Raw genomic sequence first — 24,333 nt, 5'->3', positions numbered from 1 at the left:
TGGGGGCCGATTTCATCAGTTAGGTTTATCAAGGGCTCTTCCCATCCCATTACCCCATTACCACCTGGACTGAAAAACCACCACTCAACTCTCAACCCCAAAAGGCCCTAGACACCAACATATCTGCCTACAGAAACAAACAGACTCTTGCAAAGACCATCATGATTCCACATACAAACACACAAAAATGGCAACACAACCATTTCTATCATTAATCTCTTCATTGTCGACGGACTAAACTCCCCTATAAAAAGAGTGCTGGATGGATCAGAAAATTCATCAACTGTTGTCTACGAGAAACACAATTAAACTCAAAAGATAAATACAGATCAAGAGTGAAAGGATGGAAAACAATCACACCGGCTAATAAAAAATTATAAAACAGAGCTGGCACAGCCAACTTGTATCAGACCAAATGGCATTTAATATAGCACTGTTGTAGCACTGTTGTTCCACTGTTCACCAATTTGCTCAAGTGGGCACCAGTAACATCTCCATTGTGAGACTTGTTGTTACTGTTTTTGGCATATCAAATATTCGAGCATTTAATATAAAGAAAGTAATTAGAGACAGTGATGGACAATACTTATTGGCTAAGGAAAGAGTAGATCAAGAAATACTGTTATTAAAATTTAAGGGTGATCAAAGGATATAAAGCTTCTGCTCACAAGCCATAAGAGACACATTGATGGAAACACAATAGTAGTAGGAGACTTCAGAGCTCCACTTTCACCACTGGGCAGATCAACCAGACCGAATATCAGTAAAGAGACAAAAACCCTATATGATGAGCAAAAAAAAAAACACCAAGAACAAAAACACTGTAATTGTTGGACACATACAAGGCTCTCTATCCTCCAAAGCAAAAATATACATTCTCCAGGATAGATCACATATTAGGAAATAACTCAAACATACATAAACTTACTAATATAGAAACTGTACAAAATATCGTCTTATACTATAATGGCATAAAAGAAATTAACCACAGAAAAAAGATAGAAAAAACTTCCAACTCTTGGAACCTGAGCAAAACACAGCTAAACAACAACTAGATCAAGAGGATATCAAGGAAGAAGGAAACATTTATTGAATCTAATAATAATGAAGATATAAGTTATCAGAACCTATGTATGACATGTGAAATTTATAGCAATGAAGTCCCATATCAAGAAAGAAGAAAAAGCCCAAATTTAAGACATAAATGCACATCTCAAAATCATAGAGAAGGAACAGGGAAAAAAGCAGTAGAAAAGGAAAATAAAAATGAGAGTATAAATCAACAACATAGAAACCAAGAAAGCAATTCAAAAAATCAAGGAAACCAGGAGTTGGTTCTTACAAAATATAAAAATAAATACGATAGATAAACCTTTAGTTAGACTCACAAGGGGGAAAAAGAAAAAACATTAAAATAGATCAAAGGTGAAAGGAGAGAAAGCAAAACAGATACTTCAGAAATTTAGAACATAATGAGAAGTTACTATGAACAACTTTATGATCTTTATGGGTTATACTCTAATAGCCAAAGCAGACAGAGAAACTTCCAGAAAAAAAAGTTCAGACAAATAACACTGATGAATATCAATGAAAAATTCCTTAAGAAAATCTTAACTAATGGATCCATCCAACAATATATCAAAAAGTCATACAAGTGGGATTTGTACAGGAATGCAAGGATGGTTCAACAAACACAAAATAAATATAATATACCACAATAATGAAAGGAAAGACAAAAATCATATGATCATATCAATCAATGCAGACAAAACTTTGACAAGATCTAACATCCATTCCCATAAAATGAAAAGAAAAGAAGAAAAGAAAAGAAAAGAAAAGAAAAGAAAGGAAAGGAAAGGAAAGGAAAGGAAAGGAAAGGAAAGGAAAGGAAAGGAAAGGAAAGGAAAGGAAAGGAAAGGAAAGGAAAGGAAAGGAAAGGAAAGGAAAGGAAAGGAAAGGGAAAAAAAAAGCCTCAACCACACATTCAAAAGAACAAAAGCGACCAGTGCTGGCGTGGATATGGATGTGGGGAAAAAGGGATGACTTTTCACTGTTGGTGGGAATGCTGACTGGTCCAGCTTTTTTGGAAAACAATACATACAGTCCTTTAAAAACTAGAAACAGGGCTTCCATATGACCCTGCAATACCACTTCTGGGAATATATCCTGAGGATGCATAAAAGCACAGTAGAAATGACACCTGTACCTAGATGTTCATTGCAGCACTGTTCACAATAGCCAAATTCTGGAAACAACCTAAGTACCCTAGAACAGATGGCTGGTTAAAGAAACTTTGGTGCATCTACACAATGGAATACTATGCAGCTGTTAGGAGAGATGAAGTCATGAAATTTGCTTCTAAATGGATAGACATGGAGAGTATCCTGCTAAGTGAAATGAGTCAGAAAAAGAGGGACAGACATAGAAGGACTACACTCATTTGTGGAGTATAGAATAACATCACATGAGGCTGACACCCACGGACAGTAGATACAAGGGCCAGGAGGATTGTCCCATAGCTGGGAGCCTACTTCATGAGCGGAGGGGAGAAGGCAGATGGAATAGAGAAGGGAACACTAAGAAAATGATGGCTGGAGGAATCAGTAGGGATGGGAGAAGTGTGCCGAAAGTAGATTACGGACCAAATATGATGACCTCTCAGTGTCTGTGTTGCAATTCATAATGCCCAAAAGTAGAGAGAGAGTATGGGAAATATTGTCTGACATGAAGGCAGGGGGAGGGTGGGAAAGAGGGGGATTTACCGGAGATATTGGTGGTGGGGAATGTGCCTGGTGGAGGGATGGGTGTTTGGTCATTGTATGATTGTAACCCAAACATGAAAGCTTATAACTATTTCACGGTGACTCAATAAAATAAAAAAAAATCCCTCAACAAACTAGGGGTGGAAGGAAACTTCCTCAAGATAGTAATAGCCATCTATAACAAACACACAGCCAGTATCATTCTTAATGGCGAAAAAATGAAACCATTTCCTCTGAGACCAGGAATAAGATAGTGATGTTCACTGTCTACACTTTTATTCAATGGGGCTGGAGCAATAGCACAGCGGTAGGGCATTTGCCTTGCACGCGGCCAACTGGGGTTCGATTCCTCTGCCTCTCTCAGAGAGCCCAGCAAGCTACCGAGAGTATCTCGCCCGCACAGCAGAGCCTGGCAAGCTATCCAATGGCATATCAATATGCCAAAAACAGTAACAAGAAGTCTCACAATGGAGATGTTACTGGTGCCCGCTCGAGCAAATTGATGTGCAACGGGATGTCAGTGACAGTGACAGAACATTATAAGTTCAGGCTACAGCAATCAGGCATGCAAAACAAAACAAAGGGATGGAAATTGGAAAAGAAGAACTCAAATTATCACTATTTACAGATGACATGATACTATACATAGAAAACCTTAAAGTTTCCATGAAAAACCTCCTAGAAAAAGGATAAATCAAAACAGAAAAGAAGTTGGCTACGAAGTCAATACAAAAAAGTCAGTCACATTCTTACACACAAAGACTAAATCAGAGGAGAAGGTTACCAAGGAATATTACATTTAGAATCACATCTAACGACATCAAGTATCTAGAAAACAACAACATCTAACAAATATGTTAAGTGCTCTATACCATGATAAGTTTAAATCATTAAGAGTTAGAAGACTTTAGGAAATGGAAAAAAATCCTATTATGTTCATGGTTTGGAGCAATAAATATTGTTAAAATGACTATCCTACTTAAGCTATTATATAGATTCAATGCAACCCCCACCCAAATTTAGAATTTATTCTTTAAGGACTTAAAAAAGACAACAATAAAGTTTGTATGGAATCAGAAAAAAACACACATTATCCAAAGCCATAATGAAAAATAAGAAATTGGGAGGTATCTGACTACCAAACTTTGGACTGTATTATGAAGCTATAGTAATCAAAACCACATGGTACTGGAATAAAGATATTCTCTCCAAACAATAGGTCAGAATCAAATATCCAAGGACAAAACTCAATGTTTATGGATAGTTAATTTTATTTTTGTTTTGGGGCCATAGCTGGTGATGCTCAAGAGTTATTCCTGACTCTGTACTCAGGAATTATACCTGGCAGAGCTAGGGAACCACACAGAATGCTGGGGATTGAACCTTTGTTGGCCATGTGCTAGTCAAGTGCACTACTCACTGTACTATCATTCTGACCACCAGGCAGTTAATTTTTGATAAAGGAGATTAGAACATGAAATAGAATTTAAAAAGATATAAATGTTGCTTACATAAAAATAAATTCAAAATGGATCAAAGACCTTGAGATCTGACCATAAACTATAGAGTACATTAATTAAAATATAGGAAGAATGCTCCAAGATTTGAACCTCAAAGTTGTCTTCAATAATCTGATACCACTGGAAAAGGCAACAAAATCAAAAGTAAACAAATGGTACTATATCAAATTATAGATTAGATTTATCCATGGCAAAACACATAGGCTTTTGTTTTAGTTAAAACTAAAAGACATGGGGTTGGAGCTATAGCACAGTGGATAGAGCATTTGCCTTGCACGCAGCCAACCAGGGTTCGATTCCCAGCATCCCATCCCGTATGGTCCCCTGAGCACCACCAGGTGCAATTCCTGAGTGAAGAGCCAGGAGTAACCCCTGTGCATTGCCAGATGTGACCCAAAAGGCAATATATATATATATATACATATATATATATGTGTGTGTGTATAAAGACAGATAACTATTTTATCTGTAGAGAAACAGAATGGAAGAAACTATTTACATTCAACACATCATATAAAGGGTTGATATTCAGAATAAAGTATGTTCAAAGATCAATAAAATGATTCAAAACCTCTGGGGCTGGAGCGATAGCACAGCCGGTAGGGCATTTGCCTTGCACACAGCCGACCCGGGTTCTATTCCCAGCATCCCATATGGCCCCCTGAGCACCGCCAGGAGTGATTCCTGAGTGCAAAGCCAGGAGTAACCCCTGTGCATCGCCAGATATGACTCTAAAAGAAAAAAAATTCAAAACCCCTATCAAAAAGTGGGGGAGAGAAAATGAACAGACACTTCTCAGAAGAGGAGAAGCAGATAGCCATTATGTATGTTAAAAAGTTCTCAACATCAGTTATCATTAGGGAAACACAAATCAAGATGAAATGAGATATCCTATCTCACCAGTGAGAAAAGCATATATTAAAAATAGTAGGAACAATCTGTGCCAAGAGAGGTGTGTTGATAGAGAAACTCTGATCCACTGCTGGTTGGAATGTTGTATGGTTCAATCCCTCTGAAAAATATTATGGAAAGTCCTGAGTAAACTTAGAATTGAGCTTCCATATGATCCAGCAATTCCACTTTAGGCACCCACCATCCAGGCTTAGAAACATTCTTTTAAAAAGATGTATGCACACCATTATATTCATTGCTGCACTTAGTACAATAACTAAGATATAGAATCAACCTAGGTGTCCAACAACAGATAAATGGAAAGTGAAGATGTGGTACATATACACACTGGAATATTTTGCAGCCTCGAGGAACAATGAAATCATGCAATTTGCTACAACTTGTTTGGAAGTGGACAACTGAGTGAAGTAAACCAGAAGAAGGAAGACAAACAGAATGATCTCACTTATACAGAATAACTGATAAATGTAATGTAGTAGAGCGAGAACACCCTTGATTCCAGAGATTAGGGAGGAGAGGAAAAGAAAGAAATCAAGGTGGGAAGAAAGAAGTTGAGAAGTGGAAGGAATAGGAACAGGGGTTGGGACTGTTGTTATACTGATGATGTGGGAGAGCGGTATAATTATATATCCAAAGCTCAGGCAATAACACTGAAAACATGAGATCTAAGTTGCAACCACTAAACATCATAATGTGCCTGTCAAGGTGGCTGGCAGGGAGTGGAGATGGGGGAACGGAGTACGGAAACACCAGTGGAAGGAAGCTGCACTAGTGGTGGGATGGGAGTTTTGTTTTGATGCCTAAATCTCAACTACTAATAACTTTGAAAATCACAGTTCTTAATTACCATTTTTCAAAATTAAAAATCTTTTTTAAAAAGGAAAACACAGATAATATATCAAGACCTCAACATCAAAGATGTACTTGTAGACTCAACTTCACTGGAAAATGAAATAAAAGAACAAAGTAATAGAAATTGAAAAACTTTTACACAGCAAAAGAAACTTAATATGAAATAATAAAGGTGACCTAGCAATTGGGAAAAATGTATTTTCATAGCATAAACTTAAAAGGAGTTTAATGTACAAATAAAGAATTCAACAACATAACTCAACAACAACAAAAAAACAAATAACCTAATCAAAAATCAAGCAGAAGAGGAGGTATGGTGCCACCAGCAGGTCAACCTGTACCAGACCCCAACAACTTGGGACCAAGTTTACCAAGAAATAAAACAGCTAAAAAGTTAGATACGTGGGAGCCACACCCACAAACCACCACCAGATCAACTATACAAGTTCATTTATTGACCTTATTTCAGAGACTCATAGGTAAATCTAAAAAGAAATCAAAAGCCACAGTTAAACTTGGACTTGAACATGGCTGAACAGACTTGGGTAAATCATACGGGGGGTGGGTTGGCTTGGTGCCCGCCCAAGCAGAGCCCCCAGCAGCCACTTGCTTCCACAATCAAAATCACCACCATATCCCTGGCCTGATTCCACTGTCTCAGGATGGACATGACCAAGATATAATATGCTGAAAATTCTTTTATGTGGGTTCTGTGACTGAAATCTCCAGGCTTCCTCAGAGTTGGGGTGGGCTACCTCCCCCCACTTCCCAATGTACATGGAAGCACTGGCAGTCACCCCTACGAACCTGTTCCAACACCACCCTGTAAGCACTACTACTGGCCTTGCTTCAGAGACCCCTGAGTAAATCTTGAAAGAGATCAAAAGTCGCAAGAATGCTCAGACCCATGTATGGCTGAACAGACCAGGGTAAATTGGAGGAAGGTGGCTTGGACTGCACTCGCCTAAGCAGAGCCCCTAGTAGCCACTTGCTTCCACAATCCAAAATCACTGCCATACCTCCAGCCTGACTCCACCGTCTCAGGATAGACCTCACCTAGATATAATCTGTTGAAAATTTTGTAATGTGGATCTTACTGCACCAACAGCTGTGACTCAGAGACACAGCAGCAAGTCCTGGAAGACACCACAGCATCAGAGATCTCTCCGGACCCCATTCCAAGCCAATTTCACTGGGCACCCCAGATGGAGCAGGTATGCTTTCCCCGCCTACTCCAGATGGAATCCAGTGACCAAGAACTTCCACAAGCAAGACCCAGGTATTCGGCTTCCAGGACTGAATGTCCAGGCCACATGGCAGCAGAGGACCCGGGCTGTCCCTCCCCAGGTCCCAGCCCGCCCAGCAGACTGGCAGTCACACCTACTATTTGCCTACGGGCACCATCTTAGCGCCCCAACAGGCCTGGTCCAGAGACACAGCAGCGAGTCCCAGAAGACACCACAGTGCCAGAGATCTCTCTGGGCCCCATACAGGGCCAATTTCACCAGGGGACCCCAGATGGAGCAGGTGCAGTCTGATTGCCTACTCCAGATGGAATCCCGGTGACCAAGAGCAAGCCCTCTCCGCCCCCCTACCCCACATCCAGGTTACAGGACTAAATCTCCAGGTCACATGGTGGCAGAGGACCCGGGCTGCCCCTCCCCAGGTCCCCGCCTGACCAGCAGACTGGCTGTCCCACCCACAATCTGCCTCCAGGTGCCATCTTAGAGCACCAATAGTCCTGGCCCAGAGACTCCTAATTGAATCCCAAAATGGGTTAGTGCCATACAGAGATGTCTCTGGAACCCAACCATATACAATCTAGAAATTTATATTTACAATCACAGCTATGCGAGCTCTTATGATATTCAAAATGAGCAATGGAAAATAAATTTTCTAGTGTCTGCCCCTGGCATGTAGGCTTGAATGGTGGTGGAAAATTTTGAGCAAAACATAATGCCCAAAATGAGAAAGAGAATTGAAGAAATTGTCTGCCATAGAGACAGAATGAGGACTGGGATGTGGGTGGTGGAAAATGTGCACTGGTGGAGGGATGGATGTTTCATCATTGTATGGCTGAATCTCAAATATGAAAGCTTTGTAACTCTATCTCACAACGATACAATTAAAAAGAAAAGTAATGTGAAGTTCATGCCCAATTCAATCAGCTTAATCAATGGCTGAACAAACAGCAGTACTCCTACATTATTTTAAAAAAATCAAGCAGAAGAAATGAATACACATTTCTCCAAATAAGACAAACAGATGACCCAGAGACACAAAAATGTATTATCACTCATTATTAGGGAACTACAAATCAAACCACAGTGAGGTACTACCTCACATCAATGAGAATCACATATCCAAGTTATTGGATACAAGTGTTGACTAGAGTGTGCAGAAAAAGGAACTCCGCAACATTGCTGGTGGGAATGTGAATTGGTGCACTCCTTGTACCAATGGAAATTTCTTTAAGAAACTAAAAATAGAAATTCCCATATGATTCAGTAGTACCACTCCCCGACATTTATCCAAAGGATCTGATAACTCTAATTTAAAAGGATATTTGTGACCTTATGTTCACAGAAGAATTATTCACAATAGCCAAATCTAAGTGCTCATCAACCTAAGTGTCTATTAATAGCACTGTCTGCACTGTCCTCTGGTTGTTCATCCATTTGCTCAAGCAGGCACCAGTAATGTCTCCATTGTGAGACTTGTTGTTACTGTTTTTGGCATATCGAATATGCCATGTGTAGCTTGCCAGGCTCTGCTGTGCAGGCAGGATACTCTCGGTAGCTTGCCAGGCTTTCTGAGAGGGACAGAGGAATCAAACCCAGGTCGGCTGCATGCAAGGCAAATGCCCTACCCACTGTGCTATCGCTCCAGTTCACCTATTAATAGGTGACTGAATGTGGAATTTGTATCATATATAATCAATTAAATACTACTGTCATTTAAAATGATAAAATTGTGCTTTTGGGGAAAAATTGAGGCTCGAGGTAGTTTTGCTAAATAAGAACATTAAAGATAATTATTAATGGTTTCATTCACATATGGAATTGTTTATGGCAAACAAATTACAAGATTCTGTAAAATCTATGGTTTTAACAGAGAGAAAGCAGGGCAGAATGAGCAGAATGAGAGCTCTTTTTAGTAGGAAGACAATATGAGAGATGACGGTTCACATGTACTGGTTGGAAGGTGATTCCTGCAATTCTCTAATACTGTAAACTAATGATAAGTCAATAATCATTATTATATGAGTAAAACTTTCATGGTTAAATTTTTTTCAGTGGTTCCCAGTATTCAAATGCTCAAGTCTATACTTCTTAGAACCCTTCACAATTTGACCCTAACTCATCTTTTAAGTGTTGTCTCCAACACGATCCCAAGGAAGTAAATTTGTACCCCACACTCCTGCCAAAAGTACCATGCTATCTTACACTTTTATGCATCTGTTTGGGCTATTTCTTTGCTTATAGCTTTCATCAGTCTTTATGTGGCCAACTCCATCATCCCACCCAAAGCATTCTCCTTTATAAAGTTTCCAGATGCCCCGCAAGCTCCCTTAACCACCCCGTTCGTTCTCTGTTCTCCCACTATGCTATGCTAATCTTCATCACTGACTTTTACCCAGTTGATTGTTTTACATCTGACTTCCTGAATCACTATTCCAGGGCAACTTCTGCTTCGCATTCTTCTTTATATGCATATGTCCTGGCTCAGTCCTGTCACAACATGGAGCTCACTAAACAGCTCTGTGACTGAACTGACATTGAATGAATGGATGGTTGGTGGAATTAATGAGCAAAGAAGTGAAGCACTTCTTGGTCCCAGGTTGTTTCTCATTTGGCTATATTTGCCTTCTTCATACTGAAAGAGCAGGAATGGAAGGGCAGAGTGTCATGCGAACTAGTTAAGTTAAAGAGGCTAGTTGACCACTGCACATATCACACACCCAAAAGGTGTTCAATTAAAGTAGATAATGGGATGGCAGGTGGTGGGAGATAGAAGAAAGGAAAGCCCCAGTTCTCAATCTTCCCACCCCTCTTCATCCACACTGTCACCTACTCCCAGGAAGACTGCAAATCAGGTAGACTTTTTAGCACAGACAGACAGGAAGAATTTTTCCCACAGCCAGACACACACAGCCATGACAGGGGACTAAGGAAAGCTGAGATGGCAGGGACGAGCTGGGGTATAGGCCTAGAGAAACCCAGTAGCAAGGTTTTAGCCTGTGCTAGAAGTATGTGCAACAAGCACATACTAGAGAATGCCACAGGGATAAGACCAGGCCATCTCACATGGGAGGCCAGCAGATGGCCAAAGACAGGACCTAGGACGTAATACACTGGACTGAGCATCAAGGGACAGGGCAAGGGACATCACTCTTGAGTAAAAAGAGAGGTCCGGACACTGGAAAGGCACCCAGGCCCATCTACTTGAACTGTACAATAAATTCTATCTTCTTAAGTTTCTAAGGTTTATATGCAAATCTTTCATACAATTTTCAAAAACCCTGTCGCCTAGCATGGGAAAAATCTATTTTTGTGCTAACAATACTATGTAAGAAACATTAAGAGTTTTCACATAAGTATCTGGTGTTTCTTGAACATCAGATTAGAAAGTTTTTAAAAAATTTTTTTTATTGAATCACCATGTGAAAAGTTACAAAGATTTCAGGCTTAAGTCTCAGTGATACAATGCTCAAACATCCATCCCTTCACCAGTGCTCATGTTCCACCACCAAGAACCCCAGTATACCTCCCACCTCACCCCCCACCCCCTGCCTGTGTAGCTGATGATTTTACTTTATTTCTCTTTACTTTGATTACATTCAATATTTCAACATAAAACTCGCTATTATTATTTGGAGTTTCCCCCCCCAAAATCTAACTACTCTCTGTACCAGCAGCTTCTTGCAGAAATGCCTCCAGACTGTGAACTAAGCCACGGCCCCATGCCACCCCAGGAGGGGAAAGGTTTTTCTCTCTCGGCTTTTCCTTTTGACCTGGGCGGAGGGGTTGCGGTGCGGCGTGGCGACCGCCATCTTATAAGGACCACTAAACAGAGGTACCAGCTTGCAATGATGCAATTTTTGGCAGAAGTTTCCCTGGACTTAGCTACTAAAAAGCAGAAATCCAAAACCTCAGATTAGAAACTTCTTATGAGCATGTTCACCCTCTAAATGTGCTTTTCACTCTTGAAGATCCAAGGATATCAGAACTTTGTTATTATGTGAATGTTTTCTTTTGTGATATAATTCTACAAGAATTTCTTCATTTGTGAAGAGGAAAATCACACTGAAGATTTCATTTCAAAATGGGTGTTGTAATAAGATGTTAGCATCATCATGAAGAAGAGATAACATCCTGACTCATTTTCATGCTAATAGTAAAAGAGGAAACAAGATTCATTTCTTGACATGTTTAAAGTCTATGTTTTAGTATTCAGAAACCTAAAAAGAGATGTCATTTTGCTGCATAAAACACAAAAACAGGGAATTAACAGAAATATTTTTCTATCTCTTATGTCATTGGCAAATTTTTATAATTTTTAAAAAAGTAAATAGAACTATCTTAGATTTGAATTTACTCTCACAAATGGTTAGATAAAATAGCTGCTAAATCTGAAAGTTTTTTTCTTTGTAACAACTGAATAAATAAAATTTGCTAAGAATATCAAGACTGAGGTTAGACCTCTACATAAACACAAGAATAAAACGTTATAGAAACATTCAATATATTTTCTATTGATTCTAGATCTTTGGTTCTCATCCACGGGAGACTTTGCCCCTCCCGGCCATACCTGGTAATGCCTACAGATTTCTTGGTTATCAAAACAAAGAACTTGCTATTGGCAACTAGTGGATAAAAGCCAGGGATGCTGCTACTAGTCATCGTGCAGCCTTCATAACAAAGAATTTTCTGGGCCACGACATTAACAGAGCTACAATTGGGAAAGCAGGCCCTGTAACAAAGATCCCCACATTACTGAGACAAAAACATTTAAAAAAAATGAGCTCACATTCCTAACCACTTTTTTCAACCTCCAAAATCTAGACTTTGGATATAATAAAGGTGTTTTTTTTTTCATAGTTCATGCTTAATGAAACTCTTGGAGGAGACACGTTAGGGAAAAATAAGAAGCATTTTAAGCAACTAAGTTTAGAATGAAAAAACCTTTTAGACTTTTTAATATCCAATGATGGCATATACAATGTGTTTTAACTGTCCAGCAGATGGATTATTTGAACTTAAATCAGACTACAAAAACTACATCAACACCAGGAGAAAAAATTCTTGAAACCTATATTTTTAAGATCTAAAAAAATTCAAATTATGAAGTTTTCAGTAGGTCTCAGAAGCATCATAATACAGGTACTTTTTTCCCCCTTTTTGAGTCACACCTGGCAATGCACAAGGGTTAGTCCTGACTCTGCACTCAGGAATTACTCCTGACAGTGCTCAGGGGACCATATGGGATGCTGGGAATCGAACCCGGGTCGGCTGTGTGCAAGGCAATCACCCTACCCGCTGTGCTATCATCACTCCAGCCCCCATAATACAGACACTTTAGTAGGGGAACAGGAAGTTGAACCCTAATGTATCCCAAAACACAAAAAAAATCCTGCCCAATCATAGACTTATTTAGAGCATTTTAATAATAATGGTAAAACAGATCTATTCCAACTTCAAAGGTAAAAGAAAGAGGTACAATCACAGGACCCAGTGACAAACACACCAAATATAAAGAAGAATATTCAAGGAATAATCTGTTCCATTACTCCAGCAACTATATTTCCACTGTGAAATAATCATTATGCAAATGAATATAGAGGGGGTCTCCTTCAAATGAAAGGCAAAGGCAAAACTATTGAAGCTAAAATTTTTTAAGGATATTTTGGATGCCAAGTTTTTTAAAAGTCCTTTAACTGGAGGCTATTACAGTTATTTGGTTGAGACTTTGGCCAAGCCATCTGTGGGTAGTCCTGGTTTTCATATTATATGCCTCTAGAACAGCAAAACACTTGCACATTTCTAAACACGGAGATCTCCAAACAAAATCCCCATGGACAAATACTAACCACCAATCCGTGATAAAAATCTCTTCTCTTGCCTCTTCCATTGCATTTGCTATATCTTCAAAATATCCTTTTGCATTAACATACCTAAAAGACAAGATTTTTATTTCATTTATAATGAAAGGATACAAGAACTGCAAAGAATCATATTATATGACAAAGCAAAATGTAGAACCAGCTGCCTTTACCCATCACCAGCAAGTTTACTTTATGTGTCTTGTAGAGAACAAGAGTGGAAAATAATACCTTTGGTCTACTCTGTAAGGAAGCAGAATAGGTCGGGAGAAATGAGAAACTTACTCTAATCTGCTGAGAAATAGTTTATTTGGTGTGTCTGTCACCAAATTAATTCAACGGGGCCAGATGATCCCATTGAACTCATGCACAGTTCATTACAGTTCAATGCATCATTCCGATTCGTGAGTACAGCACAGTACTCATGATTTTATTTAAGATGAGTATCTAGTAAGTAAATTCCCTTTCTAAACTAATGACTCCTAACAAAAAAAACCCTTCTGTTCACATCGTTAAAGATATATGTGGGCCCAAAGATATGGCTCAGTAGTAACACTCATGTGTAACCCTATGTCAGCAAGTATGATCCCAGCACTACACATGAACTGCACCCCAGCCCTACAACCAACAGAAAAAACAATTAAACTCTAAAATACAAATAAATAGATCCTCCAGAATACATGGAGTTTTAAAAATCAAATTTTAAAATTAAAAACTATTCTGAAGATGACTGAAAAATATTAAAAACAAAACAAAGTTTAGTAAACTAGTTTCCTCTAGCAGGCCTATAAATAGAGAATCTTGTTAAGTAACATGTTATTTTTTTTTAACAGATTTGAGAATCAATTTTGGGTGAATTTGGTCCATTATCATATTAGATGCTATTATGACCTTGACAATATTAGAGCAAAAATGTCTTACCATTTAACTAATGTGTTCTCTTGGATAGCAGCATACGACCCAAATCGGTGATCCTTGAGAAAGTTGGTGCCGTGTTTCTGGATGAATTCTTCAATTGCCCCTCCCCACAAGCGAGCATGTCTATAACTGTTACATTTTAAAATCAGTGTCCTTCAAAAAAAAGCAAAAGAAATAATTGCCATCTGTTGTCCTGTTGTTTCCTTAAACCAATTTAAGAATTAAATTTTTGTTTTGGTAATACAGCAAACATAAGCTGATATTTTTAAAATTCTAATAATTTTTGGAAGAATTAAAAAGTGTATCCAATATAGCTAAAACAAATGTTCAGGTGATTTAGTCAGTCACACAGGTAAATGCACACAAAGATAATTCCTATCAGCAGGACTGTGCTGGATGTTGAGGAGCAGAAAGAAAGTGATATTAAGACTAGTAGAGAGTTGCTGGCTCCAGCACAAAGTATTTCTCTTGCGAATACCTAGTTTTTGTTCCCTCACCTTCTGAACTACATCTGGATTGTGATTTAGGAGAGTAACCTGTTCTACCTTTAGTCTACAAGTAAAATAGCATATGCTAGTGCCCCAATTCTGGGAAGTAAGACATGAGCCAGCTCCACCCAAAAACTTAGAAAAAAATCCATGGACTTGCTGAGGAATGCCAGAAAAACAAGTTTCTTTGTTACTGAATTTGTTTCACTGTGCGACGTAGCCATATTGTTATCATGAAGGATGGAGCTGTAAGAGATAGTACCTAGGAAGGCCAGGAAAATGTAGCTCCGGGGACATAAACAGCCTCAAAATCAGCCATGCCTAACACAGCAGATTCTATGTGAAGTACACTGCTTTTCATTAAATTTTTCTATGATGAATTATTAAATTATCTTCAGTAATTACAGATCTATAAGTGCTGAAGAAAAATCAGAGTGGGATATTTTTAAAACTTTATACATGCCAACAATACAAAGAGGTGTCTTGTTGTATTGTTGTATTTTCACCTCAACAAAGAGGTGAAAAAAGTTATCCAGATCTGAAGTTCAGAGGAAAACATGAGGCTGGAATCAACTGTCTGAAAGTCTAGCCTAAAGACACTATGAACAAGGGGACATAATTTCTCTCAGTGGAGGAAATGAAAAAAGTCTCTGATCCTGATCAGAATCAGAGAAAGGACTATATTCACACACCTCCTCAATCTACCAGAGATCAATGATCAGCTTTTGTAAGATCCACTGTACCATAAGAATGGCGAATGCTCCTCTGGTGTAAAAACAGGAGAGGCACCACATGGGTTGCTTTGAGGAGGAAAAGATTGCCCATCTAAGGCAGCAGAGGAGACTGGAGTTTCTGGGGGTGAGGACAAGAGAATATGGAGGGTTTGTGGCTTGTGACATCATGCATCAACAAAACTGAAATGCCGGAGAAAACTAATTGCAAGAAAAAGATTTTGTGGAAGAGTTAAATGGCAAGCAAAGATCTTGTCACAAAAAGTGAATGAGAGCTAAGAAAGAACTATTCTGAACATTGAAATAGAGAAAGGATAGGTGAGGGGACTAGAAAAAAAAATGTATGAGAAGAGATGGTGAAAAGAATGGACTTCACGGAAGTTGCTTTAGAGAGGAGTAGCAAAGAAAGATGGAGACATCAAAAGGCTCAGACTACAAATGGAGGATTTGTAGCTGAGTATTTACAGAGGTCTCCCCTCTAGGAGACCCTAGGTTTGATTCTGGCACCAAAAGCAAAATAAAGGTGGGAAATTTAGACTTTTATTTTGTTTTCCATGTGGGGGGCACATGGTAGTACTCAGGGCTTATTCCTGGCCCTGTGCTCAGGGATCACCTCAGACAGGGCTCAGGGGACCGTATCGGGTGCCAGAGATTGAACTCAGTTCAGCTGCATGCAAGGCAAGCACAGTGCCTGTGATACCCTCTCTTCAGCCCCGATATAGGCATTTTTATAAAATGAGAAAGAGCGCTTGAACCAGAAAGCTGTTGAAACCTGACTTTGGAAGCTTTCATTTGACAAGGGTGTCCCCCAAACTGAATGAGGACATCAAATGAACATAAGACAATCAATCAAGTGGCTATTCTATGACAAATGAGAATTGTAGCCTAATTTCTTTTTTTTAATTCAGAATGTTAATTTTATTTTATTCATCATCATCATAATCATCATCATCCCGTTGATCGTCGAATTTCTCGAGCAGTCTCAGTAACATCTCCATTCGTCCTAGCCCTGAGAATTTTATTTTATTATTTCCCCCTACCCCTTTTTTGATTCACTGTGAGAAAGAGTTACACAGCTTTTATGTTTGAGTTTTGGTCATATGATGATCAAACACCCATCCCCTCACCAGTGCATACCCTCCACCACCAAGAACCCCAGTATACCCCCCATCCCAACCCTCCCTCCGCCTAAGTGGCAGATGATTTTCATCTTACTCTCTCTCTGCTTTGATCACATTCAATATTTTGATAAAAGATCCACCATTATCATTTGAAATATTCCCCAACATTCAGACCTGCCGAAAAGGCTTCATTAGGTAATTTGTTTTCTATTGCTGATATGAAGAGCATTTTGGATTTCTGATATTTTAGTAATACGTCTGGAGGGATTTCAGCCAAAAGCCACTAGGTTCCGAGACTGTCTTGTGTGCCTCTGGAATCATGGTCGTTCAGGAGCCAGAGCCATTCACGGGTGGCAATTGGGGGCCTTGTTGGGGCAGGGAGAGGGAGAGGTTCCACACCCCCCCCCCCCCCCGCATCCTATGAGGCCCCGAATGTCACGTCACTGCAATCTCATACCTGGCTGTCCAATAGGCTCTGAAAAGGTGGCAGCCACTGCACTGCTGGGGGAGAAAAGGAGGAAGGGACAAACACCTTTCCTCCCCAGGGTGGCATGGCGCTGTAGTTTAATGCTCAGTCCAAATGCATTTCTGCCAAAAGCCACTGGATTCCGAGATTGGTTTGTGTGCTATTGGGATCATAGCTGTTCAGGAGTCAGGAGCCGTTCGTGGGCGGCAAGTCGGGGCCTCATTGGGAAGGAGAGAGGGACGGGCCCACCCCCTATCCCATGAGGCCCCCTGCGTGTTGCCATTCTCTCTAGTTTTGGGCAAGGGCAGACGCTAGATCATTTATTTTCCATTGCTCACTTTGTATATCAGGAAAGGTCATGTGGCCGCATAAGCGACTGCGTGCTTTGGAGGAATAGTCCTGTGGCCACACGCTGGAGTCATGCTTGTAGAAGCTCATGGTCGCCAGGATTCCACCTGGAGAAGGTGGGGAGACTGCACCTGCTCCATCTGGGGGTCCCGGAGATATCAGTTTGGTATGGAGCCCGGAGAATTCTTTGGTGCCCGCCGGGTTTCTTCACTGCTGAGTGCGGCAAGATGGCCGAGGTTTCTCCTGTTTTGAGTGTTTCTCATCCCTTTTGGGAGAGGTCGTCTGAGTGTTTGGAGAGTGGTCTTGAACCACTCTTGGTTGGGTTCTGGAAGTTTTCGGCTGCCAGGGCTCTGCTTAGGGAGGGGAGGGACACTCAACCTGCCCCCTTTGAGGTGCCCGATTGGGACAGCCTAGCACAGTGTCAGGACATTCTGTGGCACTCTCTTCCAGGAGCTTTAGTTTATAGTCTCTGGGCCTTGGCTGTTGAGATTATATGGCGCAGGGGCATTCTGTGGGTGTGACTGTCAAGCTACTAGAAAACTGGGGACCTGAGGGGAGGAGGCCCAATCCCTATCCCGCTTGGAGATCTCAGCCACGGGTTCTCACCTACCTCTGTGCTACAGACCCTAACTGTGTCTTTTGATCTCTTTCGAGATGGGTTTCTGAAATAAGGACAATAAGTGAACTTATATGGCTGAGCCAGAGGTGGTTTGTGGGTATGGCTCCCACATACCTAAATTTTTGCCGTTTAATTTCTTGGTAAGCTTTGCCCCAAGTTGTTGGGGTCTGGCCAAAGGCACAGCATCAATTTGGGAGTATCTGGAAGCCTGAAGGCACCATCAGGCTGCTGACGCACTCGCCCTGCAGGTATAGGTTGACCTGCTGGCGGCACCATACCCCATTGTAGCTTGGTTTCTATGGCCCTCTAGACGACAAGAATACAGGACCATTACACATCCAATAACTAATCCTAACTTGAACCTTTTATTGTCAAAGAAGAGCAGAAAGTTCAGAATCTCTTAAAAGTATTAGTCAGGGAATAAGCATGCATGTGTGTGTGTTTATATGCATGAAGCTGAACTTTATAGAAACAACTACTATAAAATTTATCTTTAAACAACATAAATGCGAACTGCATGCAATCACTTATACGTGGATTTTGTTTTTCCTCTCTACAGAGTTTGTGTTCATGGATTAGACCAAAAGGGACTTCTAACCCGGTCGGTTGTTAGAAGGTCAGCTGTATATAAGGACACACATATATTGCATAAATTTGATTTTCCACAAATGCTTAACAAGTACACCTGCTGATAAAATCTATTGTAACATACACTTACGTATTCTTTCAAAATATTTTCCTTGAAATCCGTGTGTAACAGTATTGTGTAAATCACCTTTTATCTGTTATATTCAAGGATATCAGTTTATAAAGTAAAACAATGTTTAAAGGTGAATTATTAATTATTCTAGTCGCTCTATATAAGATACTCCATTCTTTAAATATTGGGGCCCAGGTGATATTTGAGGAATGGAGCATAAATTTTGCATGTGCGAGACTTGGATTTAATCCCAAGCATTACTCTCAAGCAATGAGCTCCAAGTAAAACCCGAGTACTTCAGGTTATGACCCCAAATCTGCTAATAACAAACAAAATAAAAAAATGATGCAAAGAAAAGTTGCATCATTGCTTTTGATTGAGGATAAGTTCTAAGTGACATTGTTTTTAAATTAGGTGATTAGTAAATATGACTATACATGTTCAGGAGTATAATTCCATACATATTCAAGGTGCATGTTATCACAGCATAACAAATAATTATTTTTTAACATTAAAGTTATTTTTTATCCTTTTTAAGATTGAGAGGAAAACTGTCTTTAAGAGACTTTAATAGTAATCTTTTTAAAATGTAAAAGCTACCTTGAAAGATTATCAATTCGGAGTCCATATTTTGTCTCTGTCTCCTTCTTCCCCACTTTAATCCTGAATTCTTTATCCACCAGCAGAACAAAGGCAATAGCACCACTGTCTGGGTTCATATAGAGTAAAAAGGAATCTTTCACTATCAACCACCTGCAAAAAAGAAAATATTTTAAAAATTGTACTGATTTTCTGAAATGAACAAATTATTATGGCTGGACTGAAGCAAGCATTCTAGCAGACTATAAGCATAATTCTACTTTTTATATAGAAGATTTTATCTTTTAAAACTATAAAAATTATGAAAAAATATTTCCACTATATTTTCTTGGAAGTACTAGCCACAAACCAAACAATTTTAAATAATTTGTTATCTTTATAAAAAGCATAGGAAATGTCTAAAAGAATACCTCCTGAGATCACTTGAATCACTTGCAAGATGCCTACTATTGAAATAATGGAATCATGTGAGATGTTTGCTAAAATAAATTAATGTGAAAGAAGCAACAGAAGCGTCTCTGTAAGTAAAATCCCCCTTTTATAAAACTCTGGAATGTATTTAATACTCCACATATTCTATTATTCATTTCCATTTCTTTTGTGGATTTAAGGAACACTAATAACAGATGCTCAATGGAACATGATCTCTCAAATGTATTGCCACTGATTCAATGTGATAGATCTAAAAGTATCTGTCATAACGGAAAAGGACTGCAATGAGGAGAGAGTAAAGGTAGAGATAGCACAAAGATAAATCAGAAATGTTCTCAAAGAAACTTAGACAACTACCAGGGCACATGTTTGAACTCTGGCCAAATGCAACGGGTGCTACAAGAGCAAAGTACAATGTGGCAAGAGGAAGTGTTTTTTGTTTTGTTTTGTTTTATTTTAACTTTTTTAGTTAAATATTTTTATTTAACTAATTTTTATTAGTTAAAAATCAGTTATTTATTTTATTAGTAATTTATTTTATTAGAATCACTGTGAGGTACAGTTACAGTCTTACAAACTTTCTTGCTTGCATTTCAGTTATACACTGGTGTATAACTGAAATGTGCCCATTTCTCTACCAGTGCCCATCCCTCCACCACTGCCCATTTTCCACCACCAATAGTCCCAGCATGCCTCCCACCACCTCCACCCCATCCTCCTCCCACCCCATCTCGCCTCTGTGGCAGAGGAAGATTTTAACTGTGATGAAGGGAGCGAGTGAATGGTATTTTCTGGCAAAGGTGGTGCCTGAATGAGGCAATGATGGAGTCTGAAGTTGGAACTGAAGTGGGTGGCCCTGGTGTATCTCCCACTTGGAGGGAGGGGTTGGCAAAGTTGTTGAGGTGTGGAAATGAGGTTTGTGCTGGGGAGAAGGTTAGTGAGGCCAAATCTCAGGTGGTATGATATGGGAAAATGGGCAAGTGAGTGGAAGGTGGGGAACATATCCAGATCCCTGTCTAAGTCTGAAGTCCACGCTAAGGAAGCTGTTTTTTCAGAGCACCTGTCCCATTTGACCAGAGTTTTATTGTGTGTTCCCTGCTAGATGAGTCGGTTTCTTTCAGAACATGTCTAATCTATCTCATAGGTATTGTATGTCATTTTAAATCAGCAGCAATACATTATTATTTGGGGGGGGGGCATTAGGGCCACACCTGCCAGTGCTCAGGAATCACTCATAGTGGGGCTCAGGGGACTATATTAAGCTTTGGGAATCGAACCCAGGCTGCCTACATGTAAGTGCCTAGCCTGCTGTAATAACTCTCCAGCCCCTAATCTGGGTTTTTAACCAAAAACAAAACAAAATATCACCTTGAGGTGCTAAATAAAACAATTCTAATACCCTAATAAAGCAATTGAATACTAACATTGATTGGAAAACAATATGGACGATTCTCAAAAAATTAGAAATCGAGCTTCCATTTGACCCAGCAATACCACTCCTGGGAATATATCCTGGAGAGGCAAGAAGGTATAGTAGAAATGACACCTGCATTTTTATGTTCATTGCAGCACTGTTTACAATAGCCAAAATCTGGAAAAAAACAGAGTGACAGAGTGCCCAAAAAACAGATGACTGGTTAAAGAAATTTTGGAACACCTACACAATGGAATACTATGCACCTGTTAGAAAAGATGAAGTCATGAAATTTGTATATTAGTGGATCTACATGGAAAGTATCATGTTAAGTGAAATGAGTCAGAAAGAGAGGGACAGACATAGAAAGATTGCACTCATCTGTGGAATATAAAATAACATAGTGGGAAACTAACACCCAAGAGTTGTAGAAATAAATATTAGGAGGTCTGCCCCACAGCTTGGAAACTGGCATCATATGCTAGGGGGAAAGGCAGCTGAGATAGAGAAGGGAACACCAAATAGAAGATGTCGGGAGGACCCATTTTGGTGGGAAGATGTGAGCTGAAAGTAGACTATAGACCGAAGATGATGGCCACTCAATACCTCTATGGCAAACTACAACACCCAAAAGGAGAGAGAACAAAGGGGAATGCCCTGCCACAGAGACAGGGTAGGGTGGTGGGGGATGGGGTGGGGGTGGTGAGAGAGATACTGGGATCATTGGTGGAGGTGAATGGGCACTGGTGGAGGGATGGGTAAACGATCACTGTATGACTGAAATGCAAACACGAAAGTTAATAAGTCTGTAACTGTACATCACAGTGATTCTCTAATAAAAAAATTTTAAAAATAAAGTTATGATGGGGCTGGAGCGATAGTACAGCGGGTAGGGCGTTTGCCTTGCACGCGGCTGACTGGGGTTCAATTCCCCGCATACCATATGGTTCCCTGAGAACTGCCAGGAGTAATTCCTGAGTGTAGAGCCAGGAGTAACCCCTGTGCATTACTAGGTGTGACCCAAAAAGCAAAATACAAAACAAAAACAAACAAAAAAATAAAGTTTTGAAGGAGAAGAGGGACACAGAATGAAAGGCCATGCTAGGATTGCACTGTGCAGTAAATATGCCAGTGGGATGCATGGCAGTGACAGTGTACGAGAGCAAGAGAGACACGTGGGATTGGTTTAAACTGATAGCAAAGGGGAGCTTTGTCATGCTACAGTGAACACCCAGTAGTTCACATCTACTTGCAATTGTGCACTGATCAAATGAACTAGTCCATACATGAATAAAATCACAAAAGCATATGATCATGCTTAGTAGATAAAGGAAAGTCCATTAAGGAAGAGATGAAGCCATAATACATGAACACAAATCAAATAGCACTATAAATGCAACATGGGAATTGCATTTTAGAGAAATCTATAGCTTTGCTGAAATTGCTAACCACATTATGTTTTAGTAGTTTTACAATCTTTAGACGAACTTACATTGAAAGCCACCTGGTTTTATTTCACTCCTTTAAAAATAAAAACAGGTATCATGTAGGCTGTTACCTTTCCAAACAAGTGGTGGGTTGGATTTAGGACAACTCGCAGTCAAAGACATATATGTGAGATAGATAGCAAGAGGAAGCAAACAGCTGACCACAGTGCCAATACTAGGCTGCTGGTGGGGTACACACCAGTGTGGGTTTGAGCTTCTTGGTTTTTCTTGCAAAGAAAGTAGATTAATGAAATAAGGCTAATTCCAAAGGAAATTGCTTAACTGGCACTGAACATCAGGCAACCTAACAATATATTGGCTGCATTTTCAGTCAATTTTAGAAAAATGTATTTTCCAAAATTCTCGTAACAATACTCAATATGTACACCACGACACTGTGCTATCCAAAGGTCACTTAGACACTCTGACTAGGACTGAGCTCTGAGTCTGGGCCTGTAGGTGCCTGTTGGCAAAAGTCAGGAGAGGACCGATAGATGAGATGGATCTGGTATCTGTGGGAGAGCCATCGTGGGTAGCCATCCTAGTCCCAGCCTAACATTTGGTGTGGGCTAGAGAACAATCTGCCCTGGCAGGCCTTGAGCAGTGCTGTGTAGGCCTAGAGAGGAAGCACAGGCTTGGAAACCACAGCAGGGGGCACACCAATCCCCAAAGCCAAACATGCCAGACAGAAGAACTTGCCTGCCTGGAAGTCAAAGATGCCTACATGACATCATATCAGCAAAAAAAAAAAAAAAACAAAAAACAAACAACAGACCTCTATGTGAGACCCAACAGTGTGGGACGGCAATGGGACAACTCTGATCTATCCGGGTGGACCAGCTCCCAATATGGGCATTAAAAACAAATCTTAGGAAGCTCCTGAGGGCACATGTGCATGGCATAACCTCCTGAGCATCAAATGTGTCCTTAGGAAGAGGCCACCAGCTACCACCACATGCAGTTGTTCCCTGCACAGGACAGCAAGAAGATTTCTCTAGTGGAAGCAGCAGCATCCAGCAAAAAGACATTTTCCTGTAATTGGTACAGAGGTTCCCAAAGGGCTACAGGCAGCCTTGTTTGGCTGGGGGAGTGTGGTGTTTCCGAGTACATCAGGGCCTTCGTATTACTCATCACTAGCAGTGCTGTTCCTACTGGATCTGTTTTGTCTGGGGGCCACACCTGTGTTCACACAAATCACTTCTGGCAGGGGCCAAGGGTATGTGATGCCAAGACTGAACCCAGCTGGGTCACAAAGAGGGCAAGGGTTGTATCCACTATACTCTCCAGCCTCCATGCTGCATCTAGTAAGTCAATGTTCCTCCACAGCTCCAAATTGTGGCAGCCTAGAAACTAAGAATTGTGTGGTAGTAATGGCTGCAGTGTGCAAGCTGAATGCAAAAGACAATGATTTATCTTTTGACAATGATTTTTATTTTTCTCTTAAGAACTGGAGGCATGTGGTTAATTTTTTGTTTTAATGCATCACTGTGAGATACAGTTACAGACTTACAAAGTTTCATGACTACGTTTTACTCATACAATGATTGAGTATCCATCATTGTGCCCATTCTCTACCACCAATGTTCCCAGTATCCCTCCCACCACCCCTCTGCTGCCCTTGTGGCAGGCACATTCCCTCTTACTCTCTCTCTCTCCTTTTGGGTGTTATGGCTTGCAATACAGGTACTAAGTGGCCATTATATTTGGTCCATATGGACTATTCTTTTTAACAGGGGTAAATTGACACCCGGCCAGTTATTGAAAACTCTTCTTAATTATGTAATTCATTCATTAAAGCTCTTCTGATTCCTCCCTCCCTCACTCTCAATACTTAAAAAAAAGAAGTACATGCATTGCTTTT

The 24,333-nt window shown here is 40.1% G+C and overlaps 1 protein-coding gene across 2 annotated transcripts in view; it reads right to left on the bottom strand.

Annotated features, from left to right (window-relative positions):
• PLD1 (phospholipase D1) overlaps nucleotides 1–24,333 on the bottom strand; it is a 288,369-nt gene that overhangs the window by 133,983 nt on the left and 130,053 nt on the right. For both annotated transcript variants that reach the window (XM_055127575.1, XM_055127576.1), the window contains 3 exons: nucleotides 19,140–19,292; nucleotides 14,070–14,219; nucleotides 13,137–13,220 (listed from right to left, as the gene is read on the bottom strand). In XM_055127575.1, coding sequence (XP_054983550.1) covers nucleotides 13,137–13,220; nucleotides 14,070–14,219; nucleotides 19,140–19,292 — 387 coding nt within the window. The remainder of the gene's footprint in view (nucleotides 1–13,136; nucleotides 13,221–14,069; nucleotides 14,220–19,139; nucleotides 19,293–24,333) is intronic.

Source organism: Sorex araneus, chromosome 2 (genome assembly GCF_027595985.1).
Source record: "Sorex araneus isolate mSorAra2 chromosome 2, mSorAra2.pri, whole genome shotgun sequence".
Taxonomy (NCBI): Eukaryota; Metazoa; Chordata; class Mammalia; order Eulipotyphla; family Soricidae; genus Sorex; species Sorex araneus.
Note: the sequence above shows the minus strand (reverse complement) of the source record. Positions and strands in the feature narration are given on the sequence as shown.